Source organism: Amblyraja radiata, chromosome 47 (assembly GCF_010909765.2).
Source record: "Amblyraja radiata isolate CabotCenter1 chromosome 47, sAmbRad1.1.pri, whole genome shotgun sequence".
NCBI lineage: Eukaryota > Metazoa > Chordata > Chondrichthyes > Rajiformes > Rajidae > Amblyraja > Amblyraja radiata.
The window spans coordinates 5,673,484-5,686,396 of NC_046002.1; the positions used below are offsets into that span (position 1 = coordinate 5,673,484).

At 50.2% G+C, this 12,913-nt stretch overlaps 1 protein-coding gene across 2 annotated transcripts in view; it reads left to right on the forward strand.

Moving 5' to 3' along the window:
• Positions 1-12,048, forward strand: part of tpm3 (tropomyosin 3) — a 48,894-nt gene extending 36,846 nt beyond the window's left edge. For both annotated transcript variants that reach the window (XM_033015906.1, XM_033015905.1), the window contains 3 exons: positions 1,544-1,661; positions 3,071-3,141; positions 11,769-12,048. In XM_033015906.1, the coding sequence (XP_032871797.1) occupies positions 1,544-1,661; positions 3,071-3,141; positions 11,769-12,030 (451 nt within the window). In that variant the 3' untranslated portion in view covers positions 12,031-12,048. The remainder of the gene's footprint in view (positions 1-1,543; positions 1,662-3,070; positions 3,142-11,768) is intronic.
• Positions 12,049-12,913: the final 865 nt, after the last annotated feature.

Here is a 12,913-nt window from a genome sequence, read left to right on the forward strand (position 1 = left end):
CATACGCCTTATTCACAGAATCTCCCTTTGAAGTGTTGTTTATTGTTGCAGACACTTGCGCAGTCTCCCTTCTTCAGTATGGTCATAGTAGACGTTTTGGGTCGAGGCTCTTCTTCAGACTCCAGTCGTCTTGCGTCCTTTTGTGCGTGTTAACCGGCATCTGCAGTTCTTTTATTTCTATGGGGTGGCTAGTATGGTTGAGCAAAAGACATTGTGGGCTGAAGGGCCTGATCCCGTGCTGTGCTGTTCCACGATTGTTCTCGCTTTGTTAAAATGTTTTCTGCAGACTGTTTCACGTTCTCTTGCGCCCTTTTGGGCTAAAGCCATCTACAGTCGATTGTTCTCAGTCCGTACCACTCGTAGCGAGGAGTGAACAGAAGCAGCATTGTCTTTCCTCATGTTGACACCCTACCAGAAGAGAGATCACACACACACACAATGAGGCCAATGCACCAACCCCCTTGACTCATCTGTAGATGCACTGCTTTTTAAATTCTAGTCCTAGGTGCCAAATAATCTCTATATTACTAAAAGTCTCATCTTGAATGTATTTATGTATGTTCCCGAAATACAGCCAAAACGGTACACGATAGCGCCACAATTTTAGGGGCGCCTTATGCCCCTGTCCCACTTAGGAAACCTGAACGGAGACCTCTGGAGACTTTGTTCCCCACCCAAGGTTTCCGTGCGGTTCCCGGAGGTTTTTGTCAGTCTCCCTACCTGCTTCCACTACCTGCAACCTCCGGCAACCACCTGCAACCTCCAGGAACCGCAAGGAAAACTTGGGTGGGGCGCAAAGTCTCCAGAGGTTTCCGTTCAGGTTTCCTAAGTGGGACAGGGGCATTACTCACCATTCGCCTGCGGTGCGCAGTATCGAGTTTCGTTATATTTTAAAAAGTAAATCACTTTCTAAACTTTAATGACCGTTATACTGTGAATGGGACAAGTTTCAATAGACAATAGGTGCAGGAGTAGGCCCTTCGAGCCAGCACCGCCATTCAATGTGATCATGGCTGATCATCCCCAATCATTGCCCCGTTCCTGCCTTCTCCCCATATCCCCTGACTCCGCTATCTTTAAGAGCCCTATCTAGCTCTCTCTTGAAAGTATCCAGAGAACCGGCCTCCACCGCCCTCTGAGGCAGAGAATTCCACAGACTCACAACTCTCTGTGTGGAAAAGTGTTTCCTCGTCTCCGTTCTAAATGGCTTGCCCTTTATTCTTAAACTGTGTGTGGCCCCTGGCTCTGGACTCCCCCAACATCGGGAACATGTTTCCTGCCTCTAGCGTGTCCAAACCCTTAACAATCATATGTTTCAATGAGATATCCTCTCATCCTTCTAAACTCCAGAGTGTACAAGCCCAGCCGCTCCATTCTCTCAGCATATGACAGTCCTGCCATCCCGGGAATAAGCCTACCCTGTATTCCCTCAATAGCAAAGAATGTCCTTCCTCAAATTGGATCGAACGCGCATGTGTTCCGGCAGCTAAAGCCGGAGGAACCGCCTGCAGCTGACTGGGGAGTGTTGTGCTTGTCTTCCCAGGGGGATGAAGGTGATTGAGAACCGGGCCCTGAAGGATGAGGAGAAGATGGAGCTGCAAGAGATCCAACTCAAAGAAGCCAAACACATCGCAGAGGAGGCAGATCGCAAGTATGAGGAGGTGAGTGCGACACAGGGTGGTGAGAGGGTCATGCAGGTTGGGGTACCACCTTGGCACTGCCTTGCTGTTGAGCTAAAATGGCCGCCTTCTGGACAGCCATTTTGGGGTCAGAAAGAGCAGTGGATTGGCAAGGGGGTTGTCTCGTTTAGAAAATGCTTTATCCAGACTACAAAATAGGTGCAGGAGGAGGCCATTCGGCCCTTCTAGCCAGCACCGCCATTCATTGTGATCATGGCTGATCGTCCCCAATCAATAACCCATGCCTGCCTTCTCCCCATATCCCTTGACTCCACTAGCTCTATCTAACTCTCTCTTAAATCCATCCAGTGACTTGGCCTCCACTGCCCTCTGAGGCAGGGAATTCCACAAATTCACAACTCTCTGGGTGAAAAAGGTTTTTTTCTCACCTAAAATGGCCTCCCCTTTATGTAGCGTTCAAAAGGGAACTGCAGATGCTGGAATATCGAAGGTACACAAAATTGCTGGGGAAACTCAGCGGGTGCAGCAGCATCTATGGAGCGAAGGAAATAGGCGACGTTTCGGGCCGAAACGTCGCCTATTTCCTTCGCTCCATAGATGCTGCTGCACCCGCTGAGTTTCCCCAGCAATTTTGTGTACCTTCCCCTTTATGTAGCCCCTGGTTCTGGACTCGCCCAACATTGGGAACATTTTTCCTGCATCTAGCTTCCCTGCAGTTTAGGGGAAAAGCTCCTGTTCTTTTTATCCCAACGTCCGTGCAAAGTAGGATAGGAATACTTTATTGTCACCTGTGAGATTCTTTGCTTGCATACACAATGTATACAAATAGCAGCCGCCTACGGCGCTGACCAAGTTACAAAGCATCCCGCTGGTTTTGCAGCTGATGTTCCTGTACCTCTTCCCAGATGGCAGAATGGAAAATAGGTGCAGGAGTAGAGGCCATTCGGCCCTTCGAGCCTGCACCGCCATTCAATATGATCATGGCTGATCATCCAACTCAGTATCCCGTACCTGCCTTCTCTCCATACCCCCTGATCCCTTTAGCCACAAGGGCCACATCTAACTCCCTCTTAAATATAGTCAATGAACTGTGGCCTCAACTACCTTCTGTGGCAGAGAATTCCATAGATTCACCACACTCTGTGTGAAAATAAAAATTCTCATCTCGGTCCTAAAAGACTTCCCCCTTATCCTTAAACTGTGACCCCTTGTTCTGGACTTCCCCAACATCGGGAACAATCTTCCTGCATCTGGCCTGTCCAACCCCTTAAGAATTTTGTAAGTTTCTATAAGATCCCCCCCCTCAATCTTCTGAATTCTAGCGAGTACAAGCTGAGTCTATCCAGTCTTTCTTCATATGAAAGTCCTGCCATCCCAAGGACAAGATGGCAGCGAGTTGGCCTTGACTTGTCAGCCGTCCTCTCTTACAGGTGGCCCGCAAGCTGGTGATCATTGAGGGTGACCTTGAGCGGACCGAGGAGCGGGCGGAGGTGACGGAGTCGTAAGTATTTGTTTCCAGCCACCCAGTTCTGTCTGCCGGTGATGAATGGGCATGTCCCCCTAATGCACGTCCCTCGGGGTTTGGGTCACGGGGACAAGTTCCGACAATCCAGTTGGTTTCCTGCAGTATCATTTACCCCTCGGTAACGTTCCCACGGGCCTTGCATTCAGGCAAGAGATCGAAGATAGACACAAAACGGCGGAGTAACTCAGCGGGACAGGCGGCATCTCTGGAGAGAAGGAATGGGGGACGCTTCGGGTCGAGACTCTTCTTCAGACTCTGACCCAGTCTGAAACATAGAAACATAGAAAATAGGTGCAGGAGTAGAGGCCATTCGGCCCTTCGAGCCTGCACCGTCATTCAATATGATCATGGCTGATCATCCAACTCAGTATCCCATCCCTGCCTTCTCTCCATACCCCCTGATCCCTTTAGCCACAAGGGCCACATCTAACTCCCTCTTAAATATAGCCAATGAACTGTGGCCTCAACTACCTTCCGAGGCAGAGAATTCCAGAGATTCACCACTCTGTGTGTGAAATATGTTTTCCTCATCTCAGTCCTAAAGGATTTCCCCCTTATCCTTAAACTGTGACCCCTTGTTCTGGACTTCCCCAACATCAGGAACAATCTTCCTGCATCTAGCCGGTCCAACCCCTTAAGAATTTTGGACGTTTCTATAAGATCCCCCCTCAATCTTCTGAATTCTAGCGAGTACAAACCGAGTCTATCCAGTCTTTCTTCATATGAAAGTCCTGACATCCCAGGAATCAGCCTGGTGAACCTTCTCTGTACTCCCTCTATGGCAAGAATGTCTTTCCTCAGATTAGGAGACCAAAACTGCACGCAATACTCCAGGTGTGGTCTCACCAAGTCCCTGTACAACTGCAGTAGAACCTCCCTGCTCCTATACTCAAATCCTTTTGCTATGAATGCTAACATACCTTTCGCCTTCTTCACTGCCTGCTGCACCTGCATGCCTACTTTTAATGACTGGTGTACCATGACACCCAGGTCTCGTTGCATCTCCCCCTTTCCTAATCGATCCTGAAGAAGGATCTTGACCCGAAACATCAACTATCTCTTCTCTCCAGAGGTGCCGCCCGTCCCGCTGAGTTACTCCGGCGTTTTAGTTTAATTTAGTTCAGAGATACAGCGCGGAAACAGGCCCATCCCGACTACGGGGCGCTGGTTGTACGGAGTTTGCACGTTCTCCCCGTGACCTGCGTGAAACCAACTGGATGTTTGAGGCTTGAGCTGGTGAAGGTGTCTCTTTCCTGAGGTGATTATGATTTTGTTTTGTCCGACTCGAAACGTCCTCCAGATACGCTGCCCGACCTGCTGAGTTACTCCAGCACTTTGAATATCTTTTTATTGTTGTGGCCCAGATAACGCGGTGTGTGGGATCGTGGATCGATCACCCGCTCGCGCCGATTCTTACGTCATCCCGCTTTCTCATCCACTCCCGACACACAAATTTACAGAGGGGGCGATTAACCTACCAACCCACACACGCACGTCTTTGGGACAATTGACCAACAAGCCTGTATGTCTTTGGGAGGAAACCGGAGCACCCGGAGGAAACCCACACAGTCACAGGGAGAACGTGACGACTACACACATGCACGTGTGCACACAGACACGCACGCACATGTACACACACACGCGCACACACACAGAGACACGCACACACACACGGACACTAGCGCGCGCGCACACACACACACACACTGGGGCACACACACGCAAGTTCGCGCACACACACACACACACACTGGGGCACACACACGCACAGAGGCACACATGCATAGAGACACACGGACACCACACACACACACACACACACACACACACACACAGGCGCGCGCACACACACACACACAGGCGCGCACACACACACACACAGGCGCGCACACACACACACACACACAGGCGCGCACACACATTCACACACACACACCCCACACACACACACACACACACACACAGGCGCGCACACACACACACACATTCACACACACACACCCCACACACACACACACACAGGCGCCGCACACACACACACACACACAGGCGCGCACACACACACACACACACAGGCGCGCGCACACACACAGGCGCGCACACACACACACATTCACACACACACACCCCACACACACACACACACACACACGCGCGCACACACACACACACACACACACACACAGGCGCGCACACACACACACACACACACACAGGCGCGCACACACACACACACACACCCCACACACACACACACACAGGCGCCGCACACACACACACATTCACACACACACACACACACCCCACACACACACACACAGGCGCCGCACACACACACACACACGCGCACACACACACACACACGCACACACACACACACACACACCAGAGGTTGGGATTGAATCCCGGGTCTCCTGCACTGCGAGGCAGCAGCTCCACCCGCTGCGCCGGCACGCCTTCACTCCCGACCAACGGCCAGGCATTCTACTGGAGGGAAAGAGACACCTTCCCCATTGTAACGTGCTCTCGTTCATCGTTGCAATCTACTTGGGGGAATTCAGGAGCAGCAAAAACCTCACCATGACTTGTGTTCTCCCCTTTTGTTTCTGTGCCCCCCTTTTTTTTTTTCTCTTCTCTGGTTTCTTTGCATGCCGTTCGTTCATGACCAAACCATCCCATTTGACGCATGACCTCACCCCCCCTCCCGCCGCGCTCTTGCATGCACCCCATGGACACTAACAGCACCCTGCGGAAACTGGAGGAGGAACTTAGAAGCAGGGATCAGTCTTTCAAAGGCATGCTGGCGTTAGAGGAAAAGGTACTGGACTCTCTTCTGCTCTTGTGTCCTCAGTTGCTTGTGTCGAGCCACGGGGATACGTTTTTTTGGGGAGGGGTGCTGGGGGGGAGAAGGGGACGCGGAGGAGCAAAGATATTGGGAGAGCCGCCATTTTGTGGGCATGTAAAACAGACACAAAATGGCGGACACAAAACCCTGCGGGTCAGGCAGCATCTCCGGAGGTCACGATTCAGTTGTCACGTGTACCGAGGTACAGTGGAAAAAATCTCTTGTTGCGTGCTAACCAGTCAGCGGAAAGACAATACATGATCACAATCGAGCCGTCCACAGTGTACAGGTACAGGATAGAAACATAGAAAATAGGGGCAGGAGTAGAGGCCATTCGGCCCTTCGAGCCTGCACCGCCATTCAATATGATCATGGCTGATCATCCAACTCAGTATCCCATCCCTGCCTTCTCTCCATACCCCCTGATCCCTTTAGCCACATCTAACTCCCTCTTAAATATAGCCAATGAACTGTGGCCTCAACTACCTTCTGTGGCAGAGAATTCCACAGATTCACCACTCTCTGTGTGAAAAATGTTTTTCTCATCTCGGTCCTAACAGATTTCCCCCTTATCCTTAAACTGTGACCCCTTGTTCTGGACTTCCCCAACATCGGGAACAATCTTCCTGCATCTAGCCTGTCCAACCCCTTAAGAATTTTGTAAGTTTCTATAAGATCCCCCCTCAATCTTCTAAATTCTAGCGAGTACAAGCCGAGTCTATCCAGTCTTTCTGCATATGAAAGTCCTGACATCCCAGGAATCAGCCTGGTGAACCTTCTCTGTACTCCCTCTATGGCAAGAATGTCTTTCCTCAGATTAGGAGACCAAAACTGTAAGATCCCCCCTCAATCTTCTGAATTCTAGCATAAGGCAATGACGTTTGGTGCAAGGTAAAGCCCGATCAAGGATAGTCCGAGGGTCACCAAAGAGGTACATAGCAGGACGACAAAAATGCTGGAGAAACTCAGCGGGTGAGGCAGCATCTATGGAGCGAAAGAAATAGGTGACGTTTCGGGTTGAGACCCTTCCTCAGACTCTATACCTCTCGTTTCTGAGTCTGAGGAAGGGTCTCGACCCGAAACGTCAGCTATTTCCTTCGCTCCATAGGTGCTGCCTCACCCGCTGAGTTTCTCCAGCATTTTTGTCTACCTTCGATTTTTCAGCAGTTCCTTCTTAAAGGCTTCATACAGGGACGTGCCGATGCAAGGCCTACATCAGCAAATGGGGGCTATGCAGATGCGGCAGGCACAGAAAGTGAACGTAAAACATCTGTACCATCCATGCCACACCTACTAAGATGCCCACCTCTTGGTGAACAATGCTGCCTGGAGGATAGACAGTAGACAATAGGTGCAGGAGTAGGCCCACTCGGCCCTTCGAGCCAGCACCGCCATTCAATGTGATCATGGCTGATCATCCCCAATCAGTACCCCGTTCCTGCCTTCTCCCCATATCCCCTGACACCGCTATCTTTAAGAGCCCTATCTAGCTCTCTCTTGAAAGCATCCAGAGAACCGGCCTCTGAGGCAGAGAATTCCACAGACTCACAACTCTCTGTGAGAAAAAGTGTTTCCTCGTCTCCGTTCTAAATGGCCTACCCCTTATTCTTAAACTGTGTGTGTGGCCCCTGGTTCTGGACTCCCCCAACACCGGGAACATGTTTCCTGCCTCTAGCGTGTCCAAACCCTTAATAATCTTATATGTTTCAATGAGATCCCCCTCTCATCCTTCTAAACTCCAGAGTGTACAAGCCCAGCCGCTCCATTCTCTCAGCATATGACAGTTCCGCCATCCCAGGAATTAACCTTGTGAACCTACACTGCAGTCCCTCAATAGCAAGAATGTCCTTCCTCAAATTAGGGGAGCAAAACTGCGCATCTAGTGGTGGCAATCGAGAAGGCTGTCGATGGTGCAAGAGCCTGTCCCAACATTTGAAACATAGACAATGGCCACGAAAGAAAGAAGAAGCCTCAGAATGAAAGGACGTTCCTTTAGGAAGATGAGCAGGAATGTCTTCAGTCAGAGGGCGGTGAATCTGTGGAACTCATTGCCACGGAAGGCTGTGGAGGCCAAGTCAGTGGATATTTTTAAGGCAGAGATGGATATGGGTGTTTACGTAAATAAGGGTGCCAACTAGGTACTAAGGGATCTAGTTCAAGTTCAAGTGAGCTTATTGTCATGTGTCCCTGTATAGGACAATGAAATTCTTGCTTTGCTTCAGCACACAGAACATAGTCGGCATTTACTACAAAACAGATAAATGTGTCCATATACCATGATATAAATATATACACACATGAATAAATAAACTGATAAAGTGCAAATAACAGAAAATGGGTTATTAATAATCAGAATAACAGGAAGAAGGGTTTCGGCCCGAAACTTCGCCTATTTCCTTCGCTTCATAGATGCTGCTGCACCCGCTGAGTTTCCCCAGCAATTTTGTGTACCTATTAATAATCAGAGTTTTGTCCGAGCCAGGTTTAGTAGCCTGATGGCTGTGGGGAAGTAGCTATTCCTGAACCTGGTTGTTGTAGTCTTCAGGCTCCTGTACCTTCTACCTGAAGGTAGCAGGGAGATGAGTGTGTGGCCAGGATGGTGTGGGTCTTTGATGATACTGCCAGCTAGAGATAGATCAGTCATGATCGAATGGTGGGGTAGACCTGAGGGGGCCGAATGGCCTGATTCTGCTCCTATCACTTATGAACTCATCTTCCGAGAGAAGAAATAGGCGATCGTTTCCGGGCCGAGACCCTTCCTCAGACCGAGACTCTCCTCCCCCCCCGCTTCTCAGTCTGTAGAAGGGTCCCGACCCGAAACGTCGCCTGATCCTTTTCACCAGAGATGCTGCCTGACTCGCCGAGAAATTTTGTGTCAATCTTTTCGCATCTGCAGTTCCTTCCGGCAAACGTTGTTGCGTGCGTTGCTTCGGGTGTCGACTAATTATTCTTGTAACCTCCAACGTTGGATTGTGCGTTCCCGATTAATTTAATATTGTCCCATTTGCTGTTTCTATTAACCTATGAGTTCGGTGGGAGTGGCGGTGTTTTGGTGCAATGGTTTTATGCTGTAACAGGTTTCATTCATTCAATCCACGTCAGATTTCACACTTCATCCAAGTAACCGTTTCTAATTGCCCGCTCCGACCCCCGTTACCTAATTCCTCTTCCACTACCCACTTATCCAATCTAATCTTCCATATCAACATGCCCTTTGCCTTAAACATTATTTCTCATCGCTGTCATGTCTTCCCACTGTGCCCTGCATCCGTGTCTGCTGTCTGTCTGTCCTCCTGTTCCGTCTGTCTGTGGATAAAATGATTGGAGGAATAGATCGGGTAGATGCACAGAGTCTCTTGCTCAGAGTAGGTGAATCGAGGACCAGAGGACACAGGTTCAAGGTGGAACAGGGAGACAGATCAAGCTGCCTGGAGGAACTAGCGATGGCAAATGAGACAGCTTATCCCAATAGACTATAGGTGCAGGAGTAGGCCATTCGGCCCTTCGAGCCAGCACGGCCATTCAATGTGATCATGGCTGATCATCCCCAATCAGTCTGAAGAAGGGTTTCGGCCCGAAACTTTGCCTATTTCCTTCGCTCCATAGATGCTGCTGCACCCGCTGAGTTTCTCCAGCATTTTTGTGTACATCCCCAATCATTACCTCGTTCCTGCCTTCTCCCCTGACTCCGCTATCTTTAAGAGCCCTATCTAGCTCTCTCTTGAAAGTATCCAGAGAACCGGCCTCTGAGGCAGAGAATTCCACAGACTCACAACTCTCTGTGTGGAAAAAGTGTTTTCCTCGTCTCCGTTCTAAATGGCTTACCCCTTATTCTTAAACTGTGTGTGTGGCCCCTGGTTCTGGACTCCCCCCAACATCAGGAACATGTTTCCTGCCTCTAGCGTGTCCAAACCCTTAATAATCTTATATATGTTTCAATTAGTCAGAGGGTGGTGAATCTGTGGAACTCATTGCCGCAGAAGGCTGTGGAGGCCAAGTCAGTGGATATTTTTTAAAGCAGAGATAGACACAGTCTTGATTAGAACGGGTGTCAAGGGTTATGGGGAGAAGGCAGGAAAATGGGATTAGGAGGCAGAGATCATGGGAAACATGTTTACAGCCTCTAGCGTACAATGTTTAGGAAAGAGTTAAGACGGGTACATGGATAAGTCAGGTCTGGAGGGAATATGGGCCAAACGCGGGCAGGTGGGACCACTGTAGCTGGGACATGTTGGCCGGTGTGGGCAAGTTGGGCCGAAGGGCCTGTTTCCACACTGTATCACACACACTCTGAGATTCTGCTCCCTCTAGTGGCCCAAAAGAAGAATCTAAGGAACATGGATAAGCATATACGAGAGAGAATAAAACTGCTGTGGTTAAAAAAAAAAGTGCTGGAGGAACTCAGCGGGTTGAGCAGCATCTGTGGAGGGCACGGACAGGCGGCCCTTCTTCCGACTGATTGATCCGCCTGTCCATTCCCTCCACAGACTTCGATGGGGGAGGGATGGAGAGAGAGCGAGATTCAATAGACAATAGGTGCAGGAGTAGAGGCCATTCGGCCCTTCGAGCCAGCACCGCCATTCAATGTGATCATGGCTGATCATCCCCAATCAGTACCCCGTTCCTGCCTTCTCCCCTGACTCCGCTATCTTTAAGAGCCCTATCTAGCTCTCTCTTGAAAGCATCCAGCGAACTGGCCTCCACCGCCCTCTGAGGCAGAGAATTCCACAGACTCACAACTCTCTGTGAGAAAAAGTGTTTCCTCGTCTCCGTTCTAAATGGCCGACCCCTTATTCTTAAACTGTGTGTGTGTGTGTGTGTGTGTGTGTGTGTGGCCCCTTGGGGTTACTTGAAGTTAGAGAAGTCAATGTTCGTACCGCTGGGCTGTAAGCTGCCCCAAGCGAAATATGAGGTGCTGCTCCTCCAATTTACGCTGGGCCTCACTCTGACAGTGGACAGAAAGGTCAGTGTGGGAATGGGAAGGAGAATGAAAGTGTTTAGCAGCCGGTTCTGACCGTCTACCTTAAATGTGATTTAATAATTAATTCCAAGTCAATAACATTCAACTTAAAAACCAAACCACAATTTTGAGAATGGTTTGCTTGACATCACTTGTTTTAATTTTGCTATTTGCTCTCTGTTTCCTCTGTGTGTAAAGCTTTGTTTTTGAGTATTGCATTTTTTTTTATTGAGTATCACATATTCTTTATTCTCTCTCTCTCTGCCTCTCTCTCTCTCTGCCTCTCTCTCTCTCTCTCTCTCTCTCTCTCTACCTCTCTCTCTCCGTCTCTCTCCGTCTGTCTCTCTCCCTCCGCCTCTCCCTCTCTCTGCCTCTCCCTCTCTCTGCCTCTCCGTCTCTGTCTCTCTCTGTCTGTCTCTCTCGGTCTCTCTGTCTCTCTCTCTGTCTCTGCCTCTCTCTCTCTCTCTCTGCCTCCCTGTGCCTCTCTCTCTGCCTCTCTCTCTCTGTCTGTCTCTCTCTGCCTCTCTCTCTCCGTCTCTGTCTCTCTCTCTCCCTCCGCCTCTCCCTCTCTCTGCCTCTCCCTCTCTCTGCCTCTCCCTCTCTCTGTCTCTCTGTCTGTCTCTCTCGGTCTCTCTGCCTCTCTCTCTGCCTCTCTCTCTGTCTCTCTCTGTCTCTCCGCCTCTCTCTCTCTGTCTCTCTCTGTCTCCCCACACCCATGACCCGGTTCCTGTAATGGCCGCCTTCACTGTGCCCCCTCCTTCCCCACCCGCCCTGCCCGCCCGTTCCCGGCACCAACAGCAAGTGTGCTGAGCTGGAAGAGGAGCTTAAAAACGTGACAAATAATCTCAAGTCATTGGAGGCCCAGGCCGAGAAGGTAGGCTTGCCCTTTTCCCTGGTTATTCCTTGTTCCTTTCATTCCTTCCACCCCCCCCCCCCCCCCCACCCCCCGCTCCTTCTCTCAGTGGCTGCCGTGGGCGCTTCACGAGTAGGTCTCAAAGGATCCGCCCGACATAACAAAAAGATGAGCAAAAGCTGCTTTACACTCTTACACAAGCTTTAAACAACACACACACACACACACACACACACACCCACACACTCACTCACTCACTCACACACACACACGCAAACATTGTCTCATGCATGGTGTATGTGTGTCTGTCTATGTGTGCGTGTGTGTGTCTCCCTCTGTGTGTGCCTGTGCCTGCCTGTGTGTGTATCTGCTTGTGTATGTGTGTGCCTCTCTCTATGTGTGTGTCTGTGAGTGTGTCTACCTGTGTGGGTGTGTGTGCCTCTCTCTGCGTGTGTGTCTGCCTGTGTGTGCCTGCCTGTGTGTGTGTGTCTGCATGCCTGTGTGTGTGTGTATGTGTGTCTCCCTCTGTGTGTGTGTCTGCCTGTGCGTGTGTGTATGTGTCTGCTTGTGTATGTGTGTGCCTCTCTCTATGTGTCTGAGTGTGTCTGACTGTGTGTGTGTGTGTGTGTGTGTCTGTATGTATGTGTGCCTGTCCATGTGTGTGTGTGCCTGTGAGTGTGTGCCTGCCTGTGTGTGTGTGTGCGCCTCTCTGTGTGTCTGTATGTATGTGTCTGTGTGTGTGTGACTGTCGATCACCCATTCACCCACTAGTTCTCCAAGCGCACACACACACACACACACACACACACACACACACACACACACGAGTGCCACATCCCTTCAATATTAGGCCTCCAAGATGGCGACCAGCCCAGGTGACTGTGCGTGCGTGCGTGCGAGCCACAGAAGCAGATCCACAATCACATATTGCTATCCCTTCGATCGCAGCTCCTGCGGCAACATTGAACTATTATCCACCTCATTGGGGACCCTCGGACTATCTTTAATTGGACTTAACCTTGCACTAAACGTTATTCCCTTTATCCTGTATCTGTACGCTGTGGACGGTTCGGTTGTAATCATGTGTTGT